The sequence below is a fragment of the Rousettus aegyptiacus genome, unplaced genomic scaffold (assembly GCF_014176215.1).
Source record: "Rousettus aegyptiacus isolate mRouAeg1 unplaced genomic scaffold, mRouAeg1.p scaffold_m13_p_7, whole genome shotgun sequence".
NCBI classification, from domain to species: domain Eukaryota; kingdom Metazoa; phylum Chordata; class Mammalia; order Chiroptera; family Pteropodidae; genus Rousettus; species Rousettus aegyptiacus.
In genome coordinates this window covers 103420473-103447856 of record NW_023416310.1, presented here as the reverse complement: position 1 = coordinate 103447856, position 27384 = coordinate 103420473, and the positions used below count along the sequence as shown (strand labels likewise).

At 36.2% G+C, this 27384-nt stretch overlaps 1 protein-coding gene across 1 annotated transcript in view; it reads right to left on the bottom strand.

Moving 5' to 3' along the window:
- Nucleotides 1-256: 256 nt before the first annotated feature.
- The window catches only part of MEIKIN (meiotic kinetochore factor), a 63251-nt gene continuing 36123 nt past the window's right edge, over nucleotides 257-27384 (bottom strand). The window contains exons 9-14 of the mRNA XM_016118469.2: nucleotides 24690-24760; nucleotides 19087-19248; nucleotides 16759-16839; nucleotides 13676-13795; nucleotides 11727-11850; nucleotides 257-4336 (exon numbers count right to left, since the gene is read on the bottom strand). Of these exons, the coding sequence (XP_015973955.2) occupies nucleotides 4305-4336; nucleotides 11727-11850; nucleotides 13676-13795; nucleotides 16759-16839; nucleotides 19087-19248; nucleotides 24690-24760 (590 nt within the window). The 3' untranslated portion in view covers nucleotides 257-4304. The remainder of the gene's footprint in view (nucleotides 4337-11726; nucleotides 11851-13675; nucleotides 13796-16758; nucleotides 16840-19086; nucleotides 19249-24689; nucleotides 24761-27384) is intronic.

Here is a 27384-nt window from a genome sequence, read left to right as displayed (position 1 = left end):
TCACCTTGAATTCTATTAGAAGTATACAAAAGAAGGTCCTTTATATAATGGCACACTTCTAGGACAAACATTTTTTTAACAAATATTTTTCAAACACTTTAATATGTTTAATATTTGTTTGGCAGCTGTGCTAGAACCTGGAAATACAATGAAGAAGATGTAGTTCCTGCACTCAAGAAGCTTACCATCTAAGGAGAAAAAACAGAAATTTACAGGCAATTATAGTACATTGTGATAAATGCTATGATGTGGGCAATTAACCTTTTGGAGGAGTTAAGGAAAGTTCTCTGGAAGAAAGCATAAATAGAGATTAAAAATAAAAATAGAAGCAGCTAAAGAAAAGAGGATGTGAGCAAGAAAATGTGTTTTGGGCAGATGGAGCATCATATTCAAGGTTTGGAGGGAAGAGAAAATATAAAAATTGAGTGACCAATAATATAACCTAGTGTAAAATTGAACTGGATTCCAAAAACTAGGTAAAATACATTTAAAAGATTAGACTTTATCCAGAAGATGCTGGAGCACTACTAAGGAATTTTAAGCAGAAAACATGATTAGATGAGCATTTTAGAAAGCTACCTCTGCATGCATGTGGAACATTGACTACATGGTATAAGGATAAAGGCAGAGAAACTAGTGAGGAGGTTGTTGCACTAAACCAGGCAAGAAAGTACTGGTATGAACTCAGAACAGCCACAGGAATGGAAGAGAGTGGAAAATACTATTTAGGACTCAAAATCAACAGAACTTCATGATTGACTGCCCATTAGAAAGTAAGAGAAGGGGAGGAGTCACAGATGATGTCCAAATTTCTGGCTAAGGTAACTTAGATGGATGAAGATATCTAACATTGAAACAGATAATAGGAGAAAACTGTTTCAAGGGGCGAGATAAGTTCAGTTTGAGATATGTTGCGTATGAGATATCATAAGAACCCCTGCAGTGATAACAAGCAAGCATTTGGCTACACAGATCTAGAACTTCTAGAATGGTCTTGATTGAGTCCATCAGTCAGGATAGGATGGTCTATGATGCACATGATAGAAAACCCAAACTAAATTAGCAAAAGCCAAAAGAAAAAAAAATTGACACACTCTCATAACTGGACCTAAAATAGACAATAGTTCAAGCACAGTTGCATCCAGTGACTGCAACAATAAAATCAAGAATCTGGTTTTTCCATCACAGCTCTAATTTCTCAGTGTGAACTCCATTCCCATTTGTGGACACAAGATGGCTGCTAATGGCTTTCCTTTCAGGTAAAAATCCAAGAGCAAAAAGTCTGAATCCCAGCATTTCCAGAAAAAGCTCTGAGATTTAATCCAATAGGATCAGTTTAGGTCCTGGACCAATCACCATGCCAGAGTTGGGAGGGCTATGGTAATTGACTTAAGGGGTAAAGAAATATAATGATGAGCAGGTGTAACTCCTTCACTCAAGGAACTTATTTATAGCCTAGGAAGAAAAAAAAGAACAGGCAATTACAGTACATCGTGATAAAAAGTTATGATGTGAGCCAGGACAGCATGGAAATATAAGAAAACCCAACTAATCTTTTTGGGGGACAGATGCAGGGACACTCACAATACAAGTGCACTATCAATATTCACGGCAATATTTTAGAGAGAAAGATGTGGGGTCAATTGCACAAAGATGGTAACTGAAACCAGTGGTAGATAAGCTCACACAGGGAGAATACATAACATGAGAAGAAGCCCCAGACTAGAACACAAGGAAAACAAAAATTTAAAGACAGAGGAAACCAAGCCTTCAGAAGAAACAGAAGAGAAAAAGAGAGAGACGACATGAAAGCCTAGAGAGTTTCAGAGAGATCAGTCCTTACTGGAGGCTTTCAAGAAGAGTATTAGTCTCCAACATCATTAGCTGGGAGAAGTTGGGTAAAATCAGAAACAAACAAACAAAAAAACAAATAAACCTTAGATTAACATCGAGCAGATTGCTGGTAGCCTCGAGGGGATCAGTGTCATGGGAAAACCAGAGCTGAAGCCAACCAGACTCTATGTGTGTTGAGGGGAGAGAGAGGAGGAGGAAGGGTTGAGGAGTGAGAGATTGGTAAGAAAGCGCTCTTGAAAAAGCATGGATGTAAGAAGGTGAAGAATGATTAGGTAGATAGAAGAACATAGAAAGTAAAGGGAGGATTTAAGATGTAAAATAATTGAACATTTTCAACTGTAGGTTAGAAATCAACAGTAAAGCAGCAGAAATTGAAGATATCTTTTATCTGGAAAATCTGGGGATCACATCCTTCATATAAACATACATGCTATATACACAATATGAGATAAAGAGGCTATTCATAACTGAACAAACCATGATGAATTATACCTTGGAGAAGTGAAAAAATACACTCAAGTTAAAATCTTTTTAATATAATTTACATCATGCATTTTTAACTGAATTTCCTGGGTACTCATGACCTGAATTTTTTTTAATCAAGTATATTTTGAAAATATAATTTTAAACGCTTAAAAATGAAATTTAATTGTTATATGCTTAAGTAAAGGGATCCGGTCTCATTGCTGATATTTTTTAGATTGCACACCACTTAGGAAATGTGATGAAAACTATAGTGACTCTCCCTCTGGAAAGAGATGAACTCCATTTCTGATGCTCTTCCAGGGAAGTTCACCAATAGACCTATGAGACCTACCCATAGGTGTGAAGTAAGAGTACAACCTTGTCCTAGGACTTGAAAACAGGAATCCTCTTTGGACTTTCTCATGTCTGACAGCATGCAGGCTTATTCTACTTTCCTTCCTCTTAATCATAACTACAGTTATGTCCTCCACCCCTAAGCCTTGAATGTCAATTATAACTCCTTCCTCCTTCCCACCCTTCCCTGTGCTCTAACCAATAAAACAAAAAACGAACAAACAAAAAATATTGGACTCAAATCGTCCTGCTTTCCAATCCTGGCTCTGTCACGTCCTAAATTATATCATCCTAGCCAAGTATTTACCTCTCTGAGCTAGCTATAATTTTTCTTAACAGCAGTGCAAAACTATCAAATCTTTATTTCTTCCAGCCCCACTAGACTTAGTCTAAGAACTAGGTGTCATTCTTTCTCACAAGTGCCTACCATCTGATTAAACTATCAAATAATCCATTATCATTCTCATTCTCTCCCCTCCCTGTTGGATTATAAACTCCTTGAAAACAAGTCATTTCATTTCTTCTTCTCCCACTGCTTATCACATTTCTGCTTTTAAAACCAACCACAGGAGATAATGACTTAGTTGAGTACTGATTTAGAATTCAGGTCTAAATTTGGTTCTAGGCACCATCATTAAAGAGCTCTTTTGCATTTCCTAACAACTTTCCCATATTTCACCTGCAGATGGAAATGTAAAACAGAAATCACAAATAGTTTTGTTAGTGGCTTAAAGCCTGTCAAATCATTTACAAAAATATCTTTATGAGACTCCTATTTAAAAATGAATACTATGTAGGTTACATAACCTCAAATTCATTGATTTAAAATTTTTCTTATTAAGCATCTTAGATAATGTGACTCTTATTTGCTTTTATGTATAATATTAGTAAAACCATCAGAGTTAAAAATCTCACCAATAGTTATACAACTGTCCTATGTTAACTGACAACAGGATCACTGCTTCTTAGGATGGGCATTTTTGAGATGTGACAAGTTATACTGCCAAAAAAGTCAAAAAACAAAAATATCCATAGATAGTATTAGCTAAAGAAGGTTGTTTGGGGATGAGGTAATACATTAAATATTTAGTATATGATTGATTGTGCATAATATACATTTCCTGCTTCAGCAAACCTTGAGTGCAGAGTTTCTTTCAGTCAGACCTGGAATTAGGTCTCTCACTCCTGTGGTTTCAATTAAGTTCTCTTAAAAATAGCTCGTAATATAAGCATTTTCATTTTTAGTGCTTCAACAACTTCACTAATTTTAATCCACACAAAGGATAAATTTGGGGGGGGGGGTGGAACAATCAAAGGAAGTCACATAGTGCTCTGGTGTTGGCTCCTTATAAATAGCTGAAATTATCTATTTAGTGTACAGTCCTCTAATATATCTGTTCTTATTGTACAGTATAAATACATATGTTTAAGAAGCATACAAGAGAATGTTTCTTTCTTAAATTATTAAGAATAAATTATAAGGATCTCAATAGAATTTCAACACCAGCATATATCACAAATAATTAGAGATTTTGCTTTTTGAATTTCATATAATTTTAGGTAGGCATTCTGCTTTATGGATTTCACTTCACATTCATGTCTTCAAAGCAGTGAAAATTCAGCCACAGCTGCTACTTCTTGCCATTTGTTTTTATTATAATATCTGGAGAAAAAATATAACAATAGATTACTTCATATACATCATAAGCGAATGTTCAACAATTATTAGTAACCAGACACTGAGGGAGAGAGCTGATACCCAGGTCATTCTAGTTTCACCCCATCACCTTAGGAAATAAATCTAGAGGCCAATAAAAAAAAAAAAAAAAAAGAAAGAAATAGCTGGCTCACTCCTTCCTGGACATGCTGAGGACACTCTTTGGAGACACAAAGAAACCTACTCAATAACATCCCAGTGGAAAGCCGAGCAAAGACAGCTGTCAGTGGCCATCACAAGGCCTCTAACCCAGCCTTATACCCTGGAGGAATTTATTCAGCTGTGCTTCTCATCCCTATCCTCTTCAGCCACTACAAAGGCAGAAGCCCCTCACATTTTCCTACACACCCTTCCTTTGCATTCTCCTACTCTTTGTCATTGCTATTCTTCCCAGTACAGGATTCTGGGGCCTTTCTTCCACATTTTATATCAAGAGATCCAGAGTGGAGCCATCTTTACCTATTCCTACTGACACTTTCATATTAGCTGTTCTACCTTCTACTCCTCCTTATTGTTGTTTTCCTTGACCTCAGACACTGTCTGCTAATTTATTAAAGAATTTGGATGCCCTTGAAGGCTTCAGATCATCCTTCAGAGGATTTTCCACCATCCCTATGAACCTCAAAAGGGTCCCACACAGAGCTCGATGAAAATATCTATGCTTCCATTGGACTTGTTTTATATATATGACTTCCTCTGTGAGATTGCAAACTTCATAAAGACAACTATGTCTCTATTTCAACATTATCAGCAACTAACTGCATCTAGTATATGATATCCGGACATGATAAACATTTGCTGAATGAATGAAACAATCTACTGCAAAACTTCATCTTTTTATTCTATAACTACATGACCCCAAATCGATAGCCTTAAAAGGTCTCCATTATGTTGAACTAGTTTGATTCCTTTTCCCCAAGGACTGGCATACTTCACCTGTGTATTTGTACTAGATCAATGTGTCCGTTGGCATAACCAATTTTATCATCAAATACAATAATCATGAAATATATTTTAGGCTTTTTGCAATTTAATAAAAGCAAATGAATCATTTTCAAAGGGAAATACAGTAAGCTAGACTTAAGGAATTAACCTAACCTACAGAAGCAAATAATAATTATTGCGTAATGAGTGATTATTATATGTCAGACACTTTCCACAAATTATCTCTAATTCTTGCAATAACTCTTTAAGAAAAGAATGTCTATTATGCCAATTTTGCAAATAGGAGGTTAAAATTCAGAGGACTGGTGGAATAGTCTTATATAACAGGTAGATTTGAACTCAGGGTTGTCCTTCTCTTAAGTGATTTCTACTACCATCCCTCGGATACTCAAATCTTTTCCCAGCTCACTTCTATGTGATACTTCTGTCTAAAAACTCAAACTCCTCAACTAAAAACATATATGTTTCCAGTTAAAAGTTGTTATCCTTGAAATAAGAGTTTATAACACACCATTTATCACTTCTTCTGGAGATCAAAGTAAAATAGAAATTTAAAAATCTTACAAGGATAGCCACAGGTTTTGTCTGATGTTCCAAAAGGTATTATTAGCTTAGAAGTCTTTCCTGATATTTCATAGCAACGTTAAAAGTATCCCCTCATGGGTTCTTATAGTGCCTTGTTCCACTTCCAGCTTATCATCTTGCAGAGAAGACTGTAAGGCCTATCTTATCATTACTCTTTTAGCCCGGGAGGGCTAAGGCCATAATCATATCCCTAGCTAATATTGCCATGCCTAATACATGCTTGCTGGCAAAATAATGTACCAATATTTTAGACACCCATTGCAATAACTGTAAGAAATACAAAGCAATAATTGTCCAAGCCTCTTGGAAAGAACAAACAAACAAACAAACAAAAAAAACAAAACAAAAAACTCTGTTTAAATAGAATACAAAAACCCAATGGGTAAAGCAAAGAGAAGCAAAACTGCTGTCAGGATGAACTGGGAAACTCAGAGCCCTATCTACTCCAACATCTGTCTCTTATTTGACAGCTACCCAGTCAAACTACTGAGAACCAGGGAAGCTAAGTTCTAGTTCTTATTCTGCCAGTAATTAGTTGCATGAACTCGAATAAATCACTTATTAACCTGGCCAGTCATTTTTGTTAGGTAAAAATGAGCAAAATAGACTAGAATATTATATGGTTCTCAAATTTTAGTGCTCACTGGAATCACTTTGCAAGTGCATCAAATTGCAGATTCCTGTGCCTTATCTCTAGAGACTGCAATTTACCAGGCCTGCAGTGATTCTGGTGTAGGTGGTCAGAGAAACACACATTGAGAAACCTTGGACTAGGCATGTTTTAAGGCCTCTTCTACTCATACTGCCTCCTCTATCGCATCTCTTTTGGACTCCTCTGGTGGTTCACTTTTACCACATTTTTTCATTAAACAGTGCAGTGCGAGTTATTAATAAGCAGGCAGTATACTGAACAGGGGTCCTACACCATCAAAAGTGAGCTTAGCCCTGCAGTCCTGATTAGATAACTGCCAAACTAGCTAAAATGTTAAATGCCAGGACTAAAAATAGGCTGCTGCATGTTTAAAATAACGTGATCACTAGTTAGCTTGGGGCTTTGCTATTTTTACGAAAGGAAAGGCGGAGACAAGTGGCCTGAGACTGAAAGAGAATTACTTAAATGAGTAGACAGTTAAATGAGGTGAGAGCCTAGAAAGAAGCCAGAAGGTGGCACAATTGGTTCAACATGCATCGGGGGTTTCTCTGCAAATTAAGCTACAAATTTTGGTTTGAACACATCAAAAGAACTACACGGATACATTTTAGTTTTGATTTGTTACATACTTAAACCTAGAATTGTGACATTTCCTGATGTCAGAAACCATTATAACAGGTCAAAAAGATCAAATTAAGAGAAGTTTCTCTATTTTTAACTTTTTATTGAAGTATAGCATACACACAGAAAAGTACACATATGTGTACTGTGTACAGTTTTATGGGTTTTCAGAAATACACGAACATAACCAGCATCCTGATAATAAAACAGAATACTGCCAGAACCCTAGAATTCCCTCTCATAACCCTTTCCAGGCAATACTCTGTCCCCCACAATGTTGTATACTAAATATAAGCAATATTAAATGTAATCTTTTGTGTCTGGATCCTTATGTGATTCATCAATATTGTTGCATGTGACTGTATACTGTTAATTCTCACTGCTATAAAGCACTTCGATGAATGACTATACCACAGTATATTCATTCATTCTACTACTGATGGGCTTTTGAACAGTTTCCAGTTTGGGGCTATTATCAAGAGTGCTGCTGTGAACATTCTAGTCAGATCTTCTGATGAACACATGTACACATTATAGCTGGACATATTCCTGGGAGTAGAACTGGTGGGTTTCCAGGTTTTCAGGAAGTGGAATTACTGGGTCCCTTTCCACCTCCATGAAATAAGAGATATGCATCCTAAGGTAAAAGATAAGTTGCTGCATCTGAGCATCTGGCCCTTCCTACAACCAAAAAAATCAGGAACAATATCAAGTGGCTTTTTTAGATTTTGGAGTCAACATATTCCTTATTTGAATGTACTACTCCAGCTCATTTACCAAGTGACCTAAAAAGCTGCTGATTTTGAGAGGGGTCTCGGAATAAAAGAAGACTCTGCAACAATTCCAGGCTACTATGCAAGATGCTCTGCATTTGTATCACATGATTCAGCAGATCCAATGGTGCTTAAAGTGTCAATGGCACATAGAGATGCTTTTTGGTGTCTGTAGATGAATTACAGTGCAATCCCTTATGATTTTGAAGCAAAGCCTTGCCATTCTCTGTGGATAACTACTCTCTCTTTTTGAGAAACAGCATTTGGTCTGTTATTGGGCCTTAGTAGAGACTGAATACTTAACCAAGTTATAATGGGAGTTGAGCTGTATATCATGAATTGTGTGTTGTCTGATGCACCAAGACATGAAGTTGACTGTGAAAAGCAGTACTCCATTATCAAATGGAAACAGTATATATCAGATTGGACTACAGCAGGCCCCGAAGGCAGAAGTAAATTAGATGAGGAAGTGGCCCAAATGCCCATGGCTCTACTCCTGCTATATTACCTTCTCTTTCCCAGCCTGCATTTATGGCATCATGGGAAGTTTTCTACAATTAGCTCACTGAGGAAAAGAAAATTCAGGCTTGGTTCACAGATGGTTCTGATTGATATGCAGGCACCCCCTGATTGTAGACAGCTATATACCTATAGTTCCTTTCTGGGACATCTCTGAAAAAAATTTTGAAAAGATATCCTTCTAGTGGGCAGAACTTTGAGCAGTACACATCATTGTTCATTTTGTTTGGAGGAGAAATGGCCAGATGTGCAATTATATACTACTTTATGGACCGTGGCTAGTAGTTCAGCTGGTCAAGGACTTGGGAGGGACATGATTGGAAAACCGATTACCAGGAAATTTAGGGAAGAGATGCAGATATACTTCTCTGAATGGACAAAAAACATGAAGATATCTGTGTCACATGTGAATGCTTACCAAAGGGTGATTTCAGCAGAGGATTTCACTAATCGAGTGGATAACTCGTTCTGTGGCAACCAGTTAGCCTCTTTCCCCAGCCACCTCTGCCATCACCCAGTGAGCTGAAGAATAAAGTGGCCATGGTGGCAGGGATGGAGGTTATGCTGCGCTCAGCAACATGGACTACCATTACTGACTACAACAACAGAGACTAACACCTCATCCCTGGAGTGATCAACCAGCTACCTGGTGGCAGGTTGATTACATAGGACCACTTCCACCATGGAAAGGGCAGTATTTTATTCTTATTGGATTAGACACTTACTCTGGATATGAATTTGCCTTCCTTGCACTCAATGCTTCTGCCAAAACCTCCATCCAACATCTTACAGAATACCTTATCCACCATCATGGTATCCCATACAGCATTGCTTCTGATCAAGGAATGCACTTCACAGCAAAAGAAGTGTGGCAATAGCCCTATGCTAATGGAATTCACTGGTCTTGCCATGTCCCCAACCATCCTGAAGCAGCTGGTTTAACAGAATGGTAGAACAGCCTTTTGAAGATTCAGTTACAGTACCAGCTAGGTGGGAGCCCTTGGAGGGCTGAGGCAAGGTTCCCCAGAAAGCTGTATATGCTCTGAATCAGCATCCAATACATGGTACTGTTTCTCCCGGTACCTGTCCAAAAATTAATGTATGAAAATGGGAGTGGGACCACTCAATATTACCCCTGGTGACCTACTAGCAAAATTTTTGTTTCATGTTTCCATGACTTTATGCTCTGCTGCTTTAGAGGTCTTAGTTCCAAAGGGAGGAATGCTTCCACCAGAGGATACAACGATGATTCCATTGGATTGGGAGTTAAGACTGATAACTGGCCACTTTGAGCTCCTCGTATCTCTGAGTCAACAAGCAAAGAAAGGAGTTACTGTACTGGTTAGAGTGATTGATCTCGATGACCAAGGGGATGTTAAACTACCACTCCACAATGGAGGGAAGGAAGAGTATGTATGGAATACAAGAGATCCCTTAAAGCATTACAATCTAATCTAAGCGGAACCAGTAATGTCCCAGACACCTCAGAAATGAGGGTTTGTGTTACCCCACCAGTTAAAGAACCATGACCAGCTGAAGTGTTTGCTGAGGGCAGGGGGAACACGGAATAGATACTGGGGAAAGGTAGCTATAATATCAGTTATGACCAACATGACTAGTTAAGCAAATATCTGTTTTCCTCCTTGCCTTATGACCATATCACCCAACATAAGATGTATTAATAACAGTTAACTTTAGATGACAGTACTTGAGTTGTAGGATATTAAAGAGAAAAGCAGCATCACTCAAAGACTTTGTAACCTCTTCTGTGGAAGGAATTAGCACATTGTCAGTTGTATGTAGGACAGTTGTGTTATGTTAGACAGAAGTATAACTTTGTTACTGTCTTTATTTGGAGATAAAATATTGTTTAAAGAGATGTATATGAATGCACAGTTGACACAGAGCGGACTGTGATGGTTAGTTCTATGTGTAAACTTGGCTAGGCTATATTACTCGATTATATTAAATAGCGATCTTGGTGTTGCTGTGAAAATATTTTGTGGAAATGGTTAACATCTATAATAATTGACTTTAAGAGATTATCCTTGAAAATCAGCTGAAAAGCCTTAAGAGAAAACCTGAGGTTTCTCTGAGGAAGAAGAAATTTCTCCTGAGGATTGCATCATCAATATCATCTCCTGCCCAATAGCTTTGCACCTGCCCTACTGTTTCCAGCAAAACCCTACAATTGCATAATTCAGTTTTCTGAAGTGTGTATATACATCCTACTAGTTCTGTTTCTTTGATAGAACTCTAACTAATACAGCATCTATTATTCCTTACCACTATGCTAATGTTATCAGAGACAGAGCGAGGAAGAAGTCGATTGTGTAGTCTCTGTCCTTGAAAACTTCATAACCTAAAGAATATAAGAAGTCAGTGTTGTAAATTATGTCAGGTAAAGTATATTATTAAGTGTCAAATGAGTAGCATTGAATTAAATATATAAGGAACTTAGAAAAAAGAAAAAGACCTCTGTGGACTTAGGGAATGCTCAGGGCAGGCTCTGTGAAAGAAATGGGGACAAGAATCAAGAAAAGACAGCTTCGTTGGATTGAAGTTATATGTAATCTATTAAATTTCAATTGCTTCATTGCCTGCTTACATGTAAAAGATTCCCAAAACCCATGGCGTAATAAGAAATTCTGCCTGATATCCAGTGAGGGAAGTATAGAAAAACCTAAACTTGTTTAGAAACCTTGAAAGATTGAATACCTCTTTACCACTTGGTTACAATATGATCTTGGACAAAGTGTACACTACTTTAAGCATCAGTCTTAATATATAAAATGAGGATAATAACATACATCATATTTATCATTAAAATCATAGTGAAAAATAAATGAGACATAAAAAGGTGCTTAGCTCAGTGATTGCACAGAGGAAATACTCAACCTATGTTAAGTGAATGCAAAAATATCTCTATATCTTTAAAAAGAATGCTACTAAAAATAAACCCAACAACACTAAATTTCAAATAATTAAGAGGAAGTATCCTAGATACATTTAAACCAATGGCATTAGGTAATTTTTTAAAAGATGAAGTAATTAACTTTCAAAGAATTGTTTTAATCAGGTTCTAAAATCTGACCAAACTTTTTATAATTTTACTATTTCCGCTTTGTGCAAGAACTCTCAGAATATAATTTACAACTGAACTTCCTGTGTACATAAGGAATTTGCAATAAAAATGTTTCATATCTTTCAAAAAGTAAGCTCTGCACTCATACTACAGTACCTTGAGGAATATCTTTAGGAATAGAATATTTCTTCTTCTTTACAATAACCCCTTTACTTTTCACTGGTCGAGTTCCTGGTGATGCTCTAATAATATAACATATTTCTGATGTATTTAAAGAAACCTGAAAAAAAAAAAAAAAAGAAAAGGCAGATACTGTATAATTCTTCCAGGTACTATGTTTATGTGTTGTCTTATTTCAAAGTCTTAATATCCATATTTTATAAATGTTAATAATAGAAGGCATTTATGAAATGTTTACTCGACCCCAAACACTAATTGGTTTTAAAACATTTGTATATGTTCTAACCAAGCAAGGCAGATTATCTCCATTTGTAAATTGAGGAAACTTAGGTCCAAAGAGGTTGGATTATTTATTTAAAGACAAAGTAATGACAGATTTCCAGATCTACTCTCCTTCAAGTAACTGCTCTTCCCCAATCCAAGCAAAAGACTGAAGGATTTTTCTATGAAAAGGGTATAACAGATGGTTTCTTCTCTGAGGGATTTCCAGCAGTTGAAAGGGGAAGTGTTCTGCTAAAAATAAGTTGTTGAGACCCCCAGTCCAAAAAGGCCTACACTCTCCAGACAAGAGATTGAAAGATCCTGCTCTCAGCAGTCCAAAAGGAAAGATCTAATATTGCTGATATAAGTAAAAGACTCTCCCCACCTCTCTACTCCACCTCTCTCCTTCCTCGTCCTTCTCCTCTGTCCTGAATGACTCCAAAACTCTAGAAAATGTATACTAATCTATAATGACAATAACTAGACAAGTAGTTGCTTGGGCAAGGAGGGTGGGGACAGAAAGGAAGAAATCATAAAACAGTAGCAAGGCTATTTTGGTGGTGAGTATTTTCACTATTTTGATTATGGTAGTGGTTTCATAGATATATGCATATGTAAAACTATCAAATTGTACATTTTAAATATGTGCCATTTATTACATGTCAACTATATCCCAATAAAGATTCTTTTTAAAAAATTAATAGTTCCCAGTTTCAACTGGGCTCTAAACAATGTGCTAATAACCTTGTGTTTCCCTAGTTCTTCCATTCCCTCAAACTCCTATTTCAAACTATTTTTACTTTCCTTAAGTCTCTTGTCCAACACCCTCCACTCCCCACTCTTTTTCCTTTCCTTCTCCTCCTCTCCCTACCTCTCCTTCTCTTTCTCTCTCGAGATTATCCCTCTAATTCTAGTCTCAGCCTTTTACAATCTGTTCTCCACCTGTGGAGCCAGAATAAACTTTATACAAGAACACCTGATATCATCTTCTCCTCAGAATCCTTTATAGGCTCCCCTCAGGAAAAAAAAAAAAAATCCCAATTTTTTAATATGGATTACATTTTTGGCCCCTGTTTATCTTTATAATCTCATCTCTAGCTGTCTCATCACCACCTGGATTCCCATCCGCACTCCTGGGTGACACTGAAAAGGTCTAGCTATACTGAACCACCCACTACACATCCCTAAAGTTCTACCTCTTCATTCCTTTTTCTCTCTGCCTCTTTCTTGTCTTACTGTCTTTCTCTCTGTGTCTCTGGCCCCACTGCCCTTCTCTCTGGCCCTTTCTCTCTCCCCCTCTCTCTTTCTGTTCTCTGTTTTTCTGTTCATTCACTCTCTCTACTCCCACCACCCCATGGCTCTTAATGTCTTCTTTATTAATAGAGCATTATAACACTATGAGGTTGGTAACTACAAATTATAGATATGAAAACTGAATTTTGGATCAAAATAGGATAATACTGTTTCCTCTCATTTAATATCCTCAAGTCCTGATGATGCAAAAGGTTTGGGCCTAAAAGCTTTTATTAGGAATCGTAACTGACAGCTGAATCCACATGTAGATCTTAGCCTTAACAGATTTTTTAAACTATCTCATATATAAAGTATCTGATATAACAGTAATCATTTCTTTTCATAGCTGAAGGAAAAATTGAAAATAATACCTCATTTGAAGAATTTTCTTGCAAACTTGACACAGGAACAATTTCGTCTGAATTAACATAGCTGCTAACATTTGGAAATAGTTCCTCAAAAGACGCTTTTTGAACTGAGGACAGATTAATCTATAAAAGAATATATTATTCTTTTGTAGAAGTTCAATGTTGCAAAAACAATTATTTTTAAGTAATTAAAGGAAAGCTGAAGCGTTTTCTTCTGAACTTGACATATGAATAATTTTTTCTGAATTAATATAATTACCAACATTTGAAAATATGCCTTTAAAAGGTGCATGTTTAACTTTAGCTTTCAAGTTATTATTTAAATAAGTATTTTCACTAGCTACAGCATCATGCAATTTTTTCCTATTTATTCATCCAATTAATATTTATCAAATGCCTACTAAATGAAATTCATCTACCAAGCAATCGCACCTCCTGGAATAATTCTCCCTGCTCTCCTCTTAAATGTCAGCCTTCCCCAGTGCTCTGTTCTTGCCTTCAACTTGCCTACCAATTGAACACCAGAGATTTAAAAACCTCTATCTCTAACAGAACTCTTTCTACTATATATCCATATCACTATCAGGTTATTGAAATTACCACATATTTCTTTATGAAATTCAAAGTATTATGATCCATACTCTTTAGACTGGGACTCCAAGCAGCTTTGTCATGTTGACCAGCAACTAGATCTGACTAGAGCAATCTGGCCTGAAGCTAGGCTAGGCCAGCATAGATCCTAGCTGCACTGCATGGGGAGTGGGGGGTACAGGGGTTCAAAACAAGCCTCCCCAAAGTGTGTCGCTTTGGTATGTGGACTATTTTGAGCTGAAGGTAATCAAGGCCCAGCAGACTCAAGAAAAACTTTTAACTCTTATTCAATCACCTAAAAGAATCTAGATACAGGGAGCATGTGAGATCTTGCTCCCTGGTATATGTCAGTTTGGCTCAAATAAACTCATAAAAATTCTCTACAGGTTCGGATGATTCTTATGTCGACATTTACTTGGCACAGTTCAGCAGGATTCCAAAGAAGCTTATCCAGGATCACCTTGTGGACCTGGACCAGGTGCTAGGCACAAGCAAGAGCCCATTGTGCCCCACTGGCTCCCTGCCTTGCACTGAGTAAACTTGTGTAAGTCTTCTCTTGGAATTCTGGGCCTCCTCACTTTAAGTAGCAGGCTATGACTTTATCTGAGCTGTTCTTAGAAAGTCCTTGAGGTGGATAAAGTTTGAAATAACTCAGGGAAAGGGGGAAAAAAAGGCTGCTGCTTTAATTTTGGCTTTCTGAGACATGCTTACTAGGAATCTGAAAAAAATATTTGCTACGTAAATGAGAGACTACACTCTCTCTAATTCCAAAAGAGAAAGGATACTTGCTTCTCCAACCCAAATGGCCAGTGGGGTGGTGATAATTATTCAGATCCCCAAATCTGGACTGCTGGAGATGAGCTCCAGGTAAATGCGCTATAAGTAAATACTATAAAAGGCACCATACTTTGGATTTCTCTGATTCTTATAATTAGACATGTCCTTTGTAGGGGCCCTGGAAGCTATGTCTGTGTATTATTACAGAAGATGCTAGATCTCATCTCCTTGTACCTGAGTTGCCCTGAGACTGCTCTGTAAGCTGCTGCATGGACTTCTAGGAGTACTGCTCCCACTGAAAAGGAACACCTGATTCTGTTCTGCTTGCAAACTGTATTCCTATTGCTCAAGTTGAACCTAAGAAGCCAGGCCGGGTAAGAGCTAAATTATAAAACTTTTAGAAGAAAAGAGAGGGGACAAAGCTTCATAACATTGGATTTTGCAGATACTATAACAAAAGTAGAGGTAACAAAAGAAAAATTAGATAAAAAATTGAAAACTTCTATAAATCAAAGGACACAATCAACAGAATGAAAAGGTAACCCATGGAATGGGAGAAAATATTTGCAAATCATGTGTCTAAAAAGGGGTTAATATCCAGAATATATAAAGAACTCTTACAACTCAACAACAAAAATGAACAATCTGATATTTTAAATGGGCAAAGGACCTAAATAGACATTCTCAAAAGAAGACAAACAAATGGCCAATAAGCATGTGAAAAGATGCTCAATATCTTTAGTTATTAGGGAAATACAAATCGAAATCACGATGAGATACCATCTCACACCTGTGAAGATGGCTATTATTTTAGAAACACAGACAATAACAAGTATTGGGGAGGATGTAGAGAAATTGGAACCCTGTGCATTGTTGGTAGGAGTAGAAAATAATGCAGCCATTATGGAAAACAGAATGGCGGTTCCTCAAAAAGTTAAAATAAGAATAACATATGATTCAGCAATTTCACTTTAAAGTGTATATCCAAAGGAATTGAAAACAGGAACATGAAGAGATATCTATATAATCATGTTCACTACAGTATTATTCACAATAGCCAAAAGATGGAAGCAATCCAAATGTCCACAGACAGATGAACGGAGAAACAAAATGTGATATATGCATACAAAGGAATATTATTCAGCCTTTAAAAAGGAAAGAAATTCTGATACATGCTAAGACATGGATGAAACTTGAAGACATTATGTTTAGTGAAATAAGCCAGACACAAAAGGACAAATACTATATGATTCCATTTATATGAAGTACCTACAGCAGTCAATTTCCTAAAGACAAAAAGTAGAATGGTAGTTGCCAGGGCCTGGGGAAGGGAGGAATGTGGAGTTATTATTTAATATATATGGAGTTTTAGCATTGCAAGATGAAAAGTTCTGGATATGAATGGTGGTAACGGTTACATAACAGTGTGGATATACATGAACTGTACACTTAATGGTTAAAATGGTAAATTTTGTGTTACATATATTTTGCCACAATAAAAAAAAAGAAAGAAAAAACCCTGGTTGGTGTTGCAATATTCTCATCTTCCTTTCTTTTATGCATAGGAATATATACAGTACTTTGAGGGAAAGTGTGTTCATGCAACAGAAAAATAAAGATATTACCCTCTATGGGCAATATTTTCCTGGTGTGAGAGAAACAGAATAATGAGGAGAAATTGGAGCCAGAAAATAGATACTACAAGTGCAGATACTTACCTCTAAACCAGCTGTTTGCGAAGATGGTGTACTTGTTAACAGGCCTCTGCTTTTCTTACCATGAGTATTGGAGTTTGTGTTCTATCATTGTTTTGTAAAATAGGGGATATAATAGCAGAAAGAAATAAATTAATACCATAAAAACATAATTTAAAATTAGTAGACTAAATCATAATGTGCCATATTAATAAAATTTTTTAATCTGCTAATGAAACTTTAAACCACTAGACAGGTAACTAAAGAATTTTCTGGCTTGAGCTAGGTCAAAAAACTCCCAAAGGTACTTTATGTGGCATAACAACTATATGAAAATACTTTGGTTGAAATCACTATTAATTTAGGAATAAAAGCAAATTAAAGTTTTGAATTAGGAAATGGTGCTTTGATTATCCTAAGAAAGGTATTTTACTTACAGCATTTGCTTAATTCCTAGTATATACTCTACTTTTTATGGAAAGGAATTATGAATTATTTCTGAAGCTATCAAAACACATATGTAGAAAAGACAATTGGTTTAAATGCATACATTTAAATGTATACAATACTTTCATTAATGGAGTATCAAAGTTAAAGAAGTTACAAAGTAGAATACAGACTCATTTTCTATTTCTTGAATATATAAAGAGGCAGACAAAGGCAGGTGGACAAATCAAGAGTGAGAGACAGAGAAGAAAAAGAGACAGGATCAGAGAGCTAAGGAGTTTGAGAGAGAAAAAGAGGCAGAGAGAGAGATAAGGGAAGGGAGAGAAAAGAAGAGAGGAGGAGGGAGGGGGAAAGGGGAGAGAGGAAGGATGAGGAGACAAAAGACAGAGAGGCAGAAAAAAGGAAGATTGAGAGAAGAAAGGGAGGGAGAAGAGAGATGGAGAGGACAGAGACCAATAGCAGAAAGACTGAGATTGACAGTCAGGGAAACAGAATCAGAGACTGGACAGATAGCGATCAAGACAGAGAAAGGGACAAGAGAGAGCTTGAGACTGAGAGACAAAACTAGGGAAAGCAGTGACAAAGAAACAGGTAGAGAGGCAGAACAGAACGAAACAGTGATGGAGTCAAAGAGAGAAGACAGGCTGCTTTACTTCTACCATTCGATTGCCTTTTCAACTCTTGGATTCCAAGAAACAACCATCCCTCTCTGATAAGTCTCTCTGAACTAATGTGTCTAGTACATGCTACCAAGTCTGGAACTCGAATTCAGAGTTAAAACTTGAACAGTACTGGAAAAGTTAGCCTTTTTCTTCCTTCCTTCCTTCCTTCCTTCCTTCCTTCCTTCCTTCCTTCCTTCCTTCCTTCCTTCCTCCCTCCCTCCCGCCCTCCCCTCCCTCTCCCTCCCTCCCTCCTTCCTTCCTTCCTTCCTTCCTTCCTTCCTTCCTTCCTTCCTTCCTTCCTTCCTTCCTTTCCTCCTTCCTTTCTTCCTTCCTTTCCTTCTTTCCCTCCCTCCCTCCCTCTCTCCCTCCCTCCCTCCTTCCTTCCCCTTTTCTTCCTTTCATTCTTTTCTTTCAAGCTTAAAATCTCTTAAACCAGTTATTTGTTCAAAACATAATCTAGAAGTTTATTAGGAAAATTTTTATCAAAAAACTTTATGGGCATATTTACTTGGTACACTGAATATGTCAGCTTTCTAATTTATTTACTATATAATCTTTTAATGTCTTCATCTGAACAATGGGGATTATTCTACCCCTAGGGACTACTGTGTAAAGGTTACGAATAACACATGTAAAAAGAACCTGTGGTGCCTGGAGAGTAGGAGATACTCAATGATAGTTATTATTATTATCATCTTTGTGGTAGTCATGGAAGTGCTCTGCTCAGATCCTGAACAAAGATCCTGCTGTTCCAACTGTAAAGGGTATAGTTAGCTGATAACTCCCAACTGCAACATCCATAGAATCTGCTTTGGCTTTTAGGCTGTAGCCACCATCTTCTCCAGCAACCCTCAGCTAATGTCTGAGCACAGTAGCCCAACAAAGATTCCTGTAATGGACAATCTCTGACTCCATCTTCCCCACTGGGAGAGCTTTTGTCAGATATGCACAGAGGACTTGAGGCTATTTCTGCCCCACCCTGCTTCCTCCCTGATTTCCTGTCTCAGGTGTTACACCCTCCATTACGCCACCCAAAGTAGTTGTCTGAATATCTATGTTCCAAGTGTCACAATTGCCAACTGTCAGTCCATTTACAAAACGTCTGCCTGTATATAGCTGTAAATATGTATCACCTCTGCTTTTTCCCTTGTTTGTTAAGAAATTGTGCATATCTAAATATTCGTAATATCTACATTTTCTTTTTACAGTCTTTTAAAAGAATTAGTAAAAGGCCAGTGCTTACCGATGCAGGATGTAGGGGCTGAGGCAGAACTTTGGTAATGGCTTTACCTGCAATGCTTTTAAGAACAGACTTCTGGTGAGATGATGGAACCTTGATTTTTACATGACGAGAGCATAACTTTGTTTGAATATTTGTATCTCTAGTTTCAGAATTTTTTTCAGGCTGAAATAAATCCATAAATACATCTCACAGTCTATAAAATCATTTATAGAACTTCTCAGATGTCCTATTTTTATTGTAATAGGTGTTATAATTGTTACAATTAAAGTAGGATATATATATATATATATTATTCTATCCATCTTCTCAACTTGAAAAATTTTACACTTAATCTTTTTCTAAAAAAATTGAGGTTTTCCACATATTTAAGGGGAAAAAAATCTGTTGAAAGACAAAATAGTTTGAAATATACTTGGCTCAAAAATTTCCCTACCACATTTAAGGCAACATCTCCCCAAAAATGTTCTGTGAAAAGAAAACAAATGATAATGAGATCTATCTATTAATCAATACTTAAAATAAAATTTTAGAGAAAACATTAAATAGATTTATATAAATGTCATTATGCAATACTCTTCATTTAAGAAGCCAAAAGTCCTCTCAAAGATATCTGGAAGCTGTAACTACAAGAGAGTGTGTTGCTTTATCAACTAATCTCTGTACTGAAAACTATGACTATTCAATGATGACTATTTGTCCTAAGTTATGTAACTTGTCTAACACTTTCAAGATGTATTTAAAATAATACTTGAAGTTTAAATATATTCAACATCACTAAGGAGGTGCAATTTGAATTGGGTCCTGAAAGAATGGCAGGGTTTTGAGTTAATGGTGAGGAGATAAAGAGGATGGTAGAGAAAGAGGAGGAGAAGAAAGTAGAAGAGATATAGCTGTATTCCAAGTAAAGGATAGAACAAGAGTGTGGATCAGAGTGAGGTACTTACTGACATCCACCGACTTTTTCCAATAACCTTTTCGCCTCATGCCATTTCAGTCACTCCTTGATCAAACTTAGTTAGCCTTTACCATCAATAGAAACTACCGAATCACCAATTCAAATAGCTTCTTATATTTTCCTACCCACTGCTCAATTATCTTAATGAAATAAACTTTCCCTCACCAAAATGTCCAATTTATGGATCCTACCATTTTATCTTCTTCCATGATCCTTCTCCTTATTCCTTCTGTATCTATCACCATGCATCATTATAACCACTTCCTTATCCCCTTTCCATCCTTATATAGATGCCTGACAAGTCTCCAGCCCTAGATGAAGCCTGGCATTGATGTCCTCTGGACCCCAATGCAAGTGAGTGCTGGGGAAAACTACACAATCTGGCATATCAAAGTCACCACAAACTCAAAGGGAGTAGTCACAGACTGGCAACTTATACACTTCTCTAGCTTCTCATAACTATTTCATACTCAGACTATTTTCTTTAAATCGCTAGTCCTTTCCCTCTACCATTCTCAGATCAGGACTCAATTTTGGGGACCCAGTGCAAAAGGAAAATGTGAGGCCCCTTATTAAAAAAAAAATGTTAAGATGGTGACAGCAGAGCATTAAATGAAGTGTGGGGTCTTTCTAAGCACCAAGCCTGCCCTCCTACCACTACATCTACAAATGTACCACAGTAGAAATGTTCTTCCTCTTCTGAAGGCCATTTGTTCCACTTGTATTCTGGATACCATCCCTCCTCATTTTTTCAAAGACTGCCCTCTTCCATATAATAGCAGATGGAAGTTTTTAAAAATATTTTATTGAGATATAATTCACATCCCATAAAATTCACCCCTTTAAAGAACAAAATTCAATGGTTTTTAGTATATTCACAGGGTTGTTCAATGATCGCCACAACCTAATTTTAGCACTTTTTTGTCCCTCCTAAGGAAACCTCATACTCATTAGCAGTCAATCTCCATTCCATCCCCACCAGCCCTAAGTACCCACAAATCTATGTGTATCATTATATATTTGCCTATCTTGGACATGTCTTATAAATGGAATCATATAATATGCAGTCTTTTGTGACTGGCTTCTTTCACATTAAATAACATTTTCAAGGTTCATTCAAGTTGTGGCATGTATCAGGGCTTCATTTGTTTGTTTGTTTGTTTTGCCAAATAATGTTTTATTGTATGGCTATATCACATTTTATTTATCTATTTATCAATAGATGGACATTGGAGTTGTTTCTACTTTTTGGCTATTATAAATAAATGATGCTATGAACATTCATGTGCAAATTTTCATTGGAATGTACGTTTTTGTTTCTCTTGGGTGTAAACCTGAGAATAGAATTGCTGGGTCGTATGGTAACTTTATGTTTAAAACTTTGAAAAACAGCCAAATTGTTTTCCAAAACAGCTGCACCATTTTACATTCCCACCAAGATGTTTGAAGGTCCAATTCCTCCACATCATCATTTGTCATTATCTGACTTTTTGATTATAGTCATCCTAATGGATATGAAATAATTTCTCATTGTGGCTTTGATTTGAATTTCTCTAATGACTAATGACACTGAGCATCTTTTAATTGCTTATTGGCCATCTGTATATCTTCTTTTGAGAAATATAGGGAAGTTTAGAAACACAAAAATTTTTTGTATGTTGTTTTGTATCCTGCAACTTCACTGAATTCACTTATTAATTCTAACAGTTTTTTGGCAGTCTTTATGATTTTTGATATACAAGATCACGTCATCTCTGAACAGAGATGATTTCACATCTTTTCTGATTTGGACTGTCTTTTCATTGACTAACTGCTCTGGCTAGGACTTCTGGTATTATGCTGAAGAGAAATGACAAAAGACAAAATATTCTTATTTCCGATCTTAGAGGAAAGGCTTGTTAACTTTTCACTGTTGAGTATGATATTAGCTGTAGGCTTGTCATATATGGCCTTTAATTATTTTGAGCTACATTCCTTCTATACCTAATTTGTTGAGAGTTTTATCATAAAAGGATGTTAAATTCTGCCAAATGCTTTTTCTGCATCTATTGAAATGATCAGATGATTTTTGTCCTCTATTCTGTTAATGGGGTGTATCACATTAATTTGATTATTATACATTGAATTATCCTTGCATCCTAGGGATAAATCCCATGTGATCATGGTATACAATCCTTTTAATGTGCTCTTGAATTTGGTTTGCTAGTATTTTGTTGAGAATTTTTACATTTATGTTCATCAGGAATATTGCCCTTTAATTTTCTTTTCTTTCAGTATTTTTTTCTAGATTTGATATCATAGTAATGCTGGCCTAGCAGAAGGAGTTTAGAAGTATGCTTCCTTTTCAATTTCTTTGAAGACTCTGAAAAGGACTGGTACTAATTTTTCTTAAATGTTTGGTAGAATTTACCAGTGAAGCCATCTGGTTTCTTTAATGTCTGGGGAGAATTTTGATTATTAACTCAATCTCCTTGCTTCTTATTGGTGTTTTTAGATTTTCTATTACTTTAAGATTCAGTTTTGGTAAGTCATATGTTTCAAGAAATTTATCCATATCTTCTAAGTTATCTAATTTGTTGCCATATAATTTTCACAGGACTGTTATGATCCTTTCTGGTATCAGTTGTAATGCCTCTTACATATTTTTGCTTTGTGATTACTATAGGACTTTCATAACATATCTTATATTTATCAGTCTATTTTAAACTGATAACAAGTTAACTTCAGTTGCATAAAAAAGTCTACATTTATTTTTCCCACACATTTTATATTACTGATGTTGCAATTTATTTCTTTTTATATTTTGATACTTCTGCATGTTCTATACTTCTTCAACCTATTCCAATCTAGCTTGCTTCTCACTAGTCTACTAAAATTATTCTTGCTAAAGTTTCCTTCTTGATTCTCCCAGGTAGGTTAGACTCTGATGATACCCTAGCAATTTAGGCTCTGTAAAGTACTTTCTCTTGATGATAGGCTTTGTTTAAAAGTACAGAATACTATGGTGTGTTTTAAAATGGTTCCTTCTCCCTTTCCACTCCTAGAAGCACAAAAGGATTTTTCTTTGACATTTACTGTGAGGATCTCACAGAGATCCTGGTGGTAAAACTCACAAAAATATGAAGGTCCACCAATGACTGGGTCCCCCTTGAGTTTTTAACTCTGAGTTGTCCAAACTGAGCTCCTAGCAATTCGTCAATCACACTTTGGGTTCTCAGGGTGGTTTCTGTTCATGTGTTTTTGCTTAATGTGATTCTCTGTATCTACCTCTTTGTCTTTCTAAGTTTTGGTGCAGCACTTTTCCCTGTAACCTTATTTCTCTGATGGAGCTTATTTTTCAGTTTCTTCAGATTTTTACTTGTTGTTAGGACATAGTGGTGACTTATAAGTTCCTTACATGCTAGACTGGAAACTGGAAGTCTTCTAATTTTTCAAAATTCTTTATAATCCTGGACCTCCAAGCAGCATTCAGCATTGTTGACCACTCCCGCTTCTAGGAGTAAACACTCTCTTTTCTTGGCTACTCTGACAGCATATTCTATTTATTTTCCTCCTTCTCTCTGTTACTCTTCCTTTTCTATCTTAATGTAGAGTTTTCCAAGGATTGATCCTAGACCTCCTTCTTTTCTGCACTCTATAGATACTCTTTCTCAGGAAATTTCACCCATTTCCATGAATTTAAAAATATCTATAATACTGTATAATCCTCTTCTATTTTCCTGATCTGCAGATTTATAGCCAATGGCTCTTCCAACATGTTCATCTTAATGTGACCTCAGACCTCCTGCCTTTCCTATCCCATTAAATAGCTCCTTTATCCACCAAGGCTGCTCAAGACAGAAACCTAGAAGTCTTTCTTGACACCTCTCACTCACTCCTTCATCCTCTATATTCAATCCATGGACTCTACAGGCAAAATTATCTTGAATCCATGCACATTTCTCCATCTCTCCTACATCTTAGTCAAAACCACCACAATTTCACACCCAAAATCTTTGTAACTTTATACTGAGTTTTCCTGCTGCCACTACTGCCCTTTCAGTTTGCTCCCAGTATATGCAATGACAGCGTGCTGTAGGAGAAAGAGTACAGGCTTTAGATCCAGAAAGACCTGCCACAAGCTCCTCAAACATACTGGTTAACATCTAAATCTCATTTTTCTCACCTACAAAAAAGGTAAAAACAAAACAAATATACAAAAAAGTTTACCCGATAGGAACACTAAAAAGAAAGATATAATTAATGAAAAATACTTAGAATAATGCTTAGCATTGAGTAACCACTCAAACAGTAGCTCCTGCTACATAAATAAATGCCATAAACCTCTAGATTCTAGGCCCAATGTATTCCTCAGTATAAAACACTGCTCTGGATATACAGCAAATATCTTATTTTTATCTCAAACTAATGATTAAAAGACATTCAATTATTTAAAGGAAGTTGGAACATTATAAATTTTATTTCTCTTCCATTAAGCTCATATGGAATATATATTCATGTAACAATAATGTAATCTAATTACTAACTCCAAAAATGTTTTAACTGATTCATATAGCTGGAAAATAATTTCTATAAAAGTACTGGTTAAAAGTGTGTCCTATCTTAATGAAATTTATTGTTTATGTAGTTATTCTACTTCAATACTTGCCTCTTTCTTGTTTTTTTCAGGGGTTGAAGGGTAAATTTCCTCAGCAAGTACAACTTCAGGAGCTGCATTATCTATAAATAAAAACATATATTAGTATTTTAATTACTTAACCAGTCATTAACTATGAGTACAGAAAAGAGAACTCAAATGTGAATAAAAACTAACTGAATAACTGTGTCTCTGTAATGGTTTTAGAAGAAAAACTTAATATATTTTAAATAATCTGACTTGCTAAGATAGCAGAAAGTACTCTTTAAAATATCTTTATCTCAAGAGCTCCAGGTTTCAGAGGAATAAACTGCATAAAAGATTTACTTTCCAATTAGCAGAGAAAGTATATGTGATTAAAATTAATCTTCCATTTCAATTCTCCTGTATTTTCAGGCTCTCTCTTTCTACTGCAACTTTTCTACCAGCATTTAAAACATCCTCAGGTCTCTTTCATTTTATTAAAAATTTTACCTGTACCCCACGCTCCTTCCTGCTACTTACTCTCTCTCCTCTTATCCATGTGTAAGTTTTGACAACTGTCCACATACACTAACTTCCCTTCCTCCAATTTATTCCCAAACTCATACATTCTAGTTTCAGCTTCTACCAATATGAGCAGAAACTTTTATTGTCCTACCTTACTGGATCCTCAGTACAGCAGGTGTGAGTATCTTCCCTCTCTGACCCTTTTTATAGCTCCTCTTCAGTCTCGACTCAACTTTTTCTTATTCGCCACTCAATTTAAAACAGTAAGTACTTACTGAATGTCTGCTGTGTGCCAATTTTACCTATTATATGTACTTAATATTGCAAAACTGGCTTGTTTAAATCCTTAACACCAGTACCTGATTTAAGGCACTGAAGGATTTTCTTTTAGATTATTCCAATAGCTTTTCAATTCACCTCCCTCTGCAGTCCATTCATTGTTCACACTGTATACCTAAAATAAAAATCTAATGTAATATCATCTGCTTAAAACTCTTCAAAGGCTTTCTACAGCCCTCAAATTAAAATGCAAGCTCCTTAACATGACATGCAAAATCCTGGTTTTTATGATCCCTGTATTTTACATATACCCGGCCTCACTGCAGAGGCTAATAGGTTGCTGGATAAAATATAGGATGCCCACTTAAAATTCAGATAAACAATGAAAAGTTTTTTAGTATAAGTATTTCCCATGTAGAAGTACAAACATGTGCAATATTTGTGACAATTATATTAAACAATTATTTGCTGCTTATCTGAATTCAAATTTAGCTAGGTATTCTGTATCCTTATGTGCTAAAACTGGCAATGCTTAAAGGTAGTCATCCCTCTGATCTTCATCTCCCAAGGCAGAGAGAGGTAGTAAGAGATGAAATTGTTACCCAGATTTGGTTATAGATTAGATATAGTAAGTGATAAAGAGGAGAGTGTTTCTGGTTTGCTAATTAAGATAGAGGACACTGGAGGAGGACCAGGTTAGGTCTTGGTTTGACAATTCTCAGTCCTCAATCCTTGTTTTATTCAATCTCTTGGTAACTTCTGTTCTAAATGTTGGAGTGTTCTATTTACTTTTTTTTCACATGTCTCTTTCCTATTTATTTATACTTCCTCGGTAATCTAATCTAATCCTATGGCTTTAAAACATCTATATTCTGGCTCTAATATTTATCTAAAGCCTAAATCTCGGCCCCAAAGTCCAGATTCCTGTGTGATAAACTTATTTCATGCCACCTCCACTTGATACTAATAAACCGCTTAATGTTTTAATATTTTCTCCGCGTATTCCATATATACAATAATGGTCACAAATTTTATATGTATATGTATTAATCTATATAATCATCACTGAGATCAAGATATAAAATATTTCCAACACCCCAGAAGTTTCCTGTATGTTCTTTTCGCAGTAAGCATTCCCTTTCCAAAGGTTACCACTATTCCAATTTCCAGAATAGTTTGGCCTGTTCCTCAACTTCATATATGTGTAACGACATAGCGCATATGTGTTTGTGTCTGTGCTCTTTTGTGCAACATTATGTATGTGAGCTGACAGATCAAATTTTATAAGGCCAAAACAAATTATCTTAATCATTCTCCCAATTTGCTCCACCCTACAGTGCTCCTATTTCAAGGAATGATACTATCATTTATCTAGTTGTTCAGCCCAGTAATTTAAGACCCATCTTTGATTGTTATTTTTCTCTCTTACTCAACATCCAGCCTAATCAGAAAATCCTGGTATATCTGCCTTTAAAATATATTCCAAACAAGGCCACTGATACCACTTTAGTTTCATATACCACTATCTGACTGCTGCAATAGTTTAACAAGGTCTCCTTGCTTCCACTCTTGCTCCCGTAGTCTATTCTCCACACAGTAGTCAGAGTGCTGATTCTAAAATGTATATATCTGATCATGCCATCCCTCTGCTCTAAGATGTGCTCCTCGGCACATTTACAATAAAATTTCTACTACTTATGATGGCATATCTATATTATACCACTTGACTAGCTCTCTGACCACAATTTCAACCATTCATTTTTTTACTCATTTTGCTCCAGTCACACTAACCTCTATCTTCTTCTTCAAATATACCAACAAATTCCCAACATACAGCCTTTTCTCTTGTTGTACCCTTTGACCAGCATGTTCTGCCCCCAGATTTTCACATGGCCCACTCTCTCATTTCATTCAAGCCCTGCACAAATGTCATCTCCTT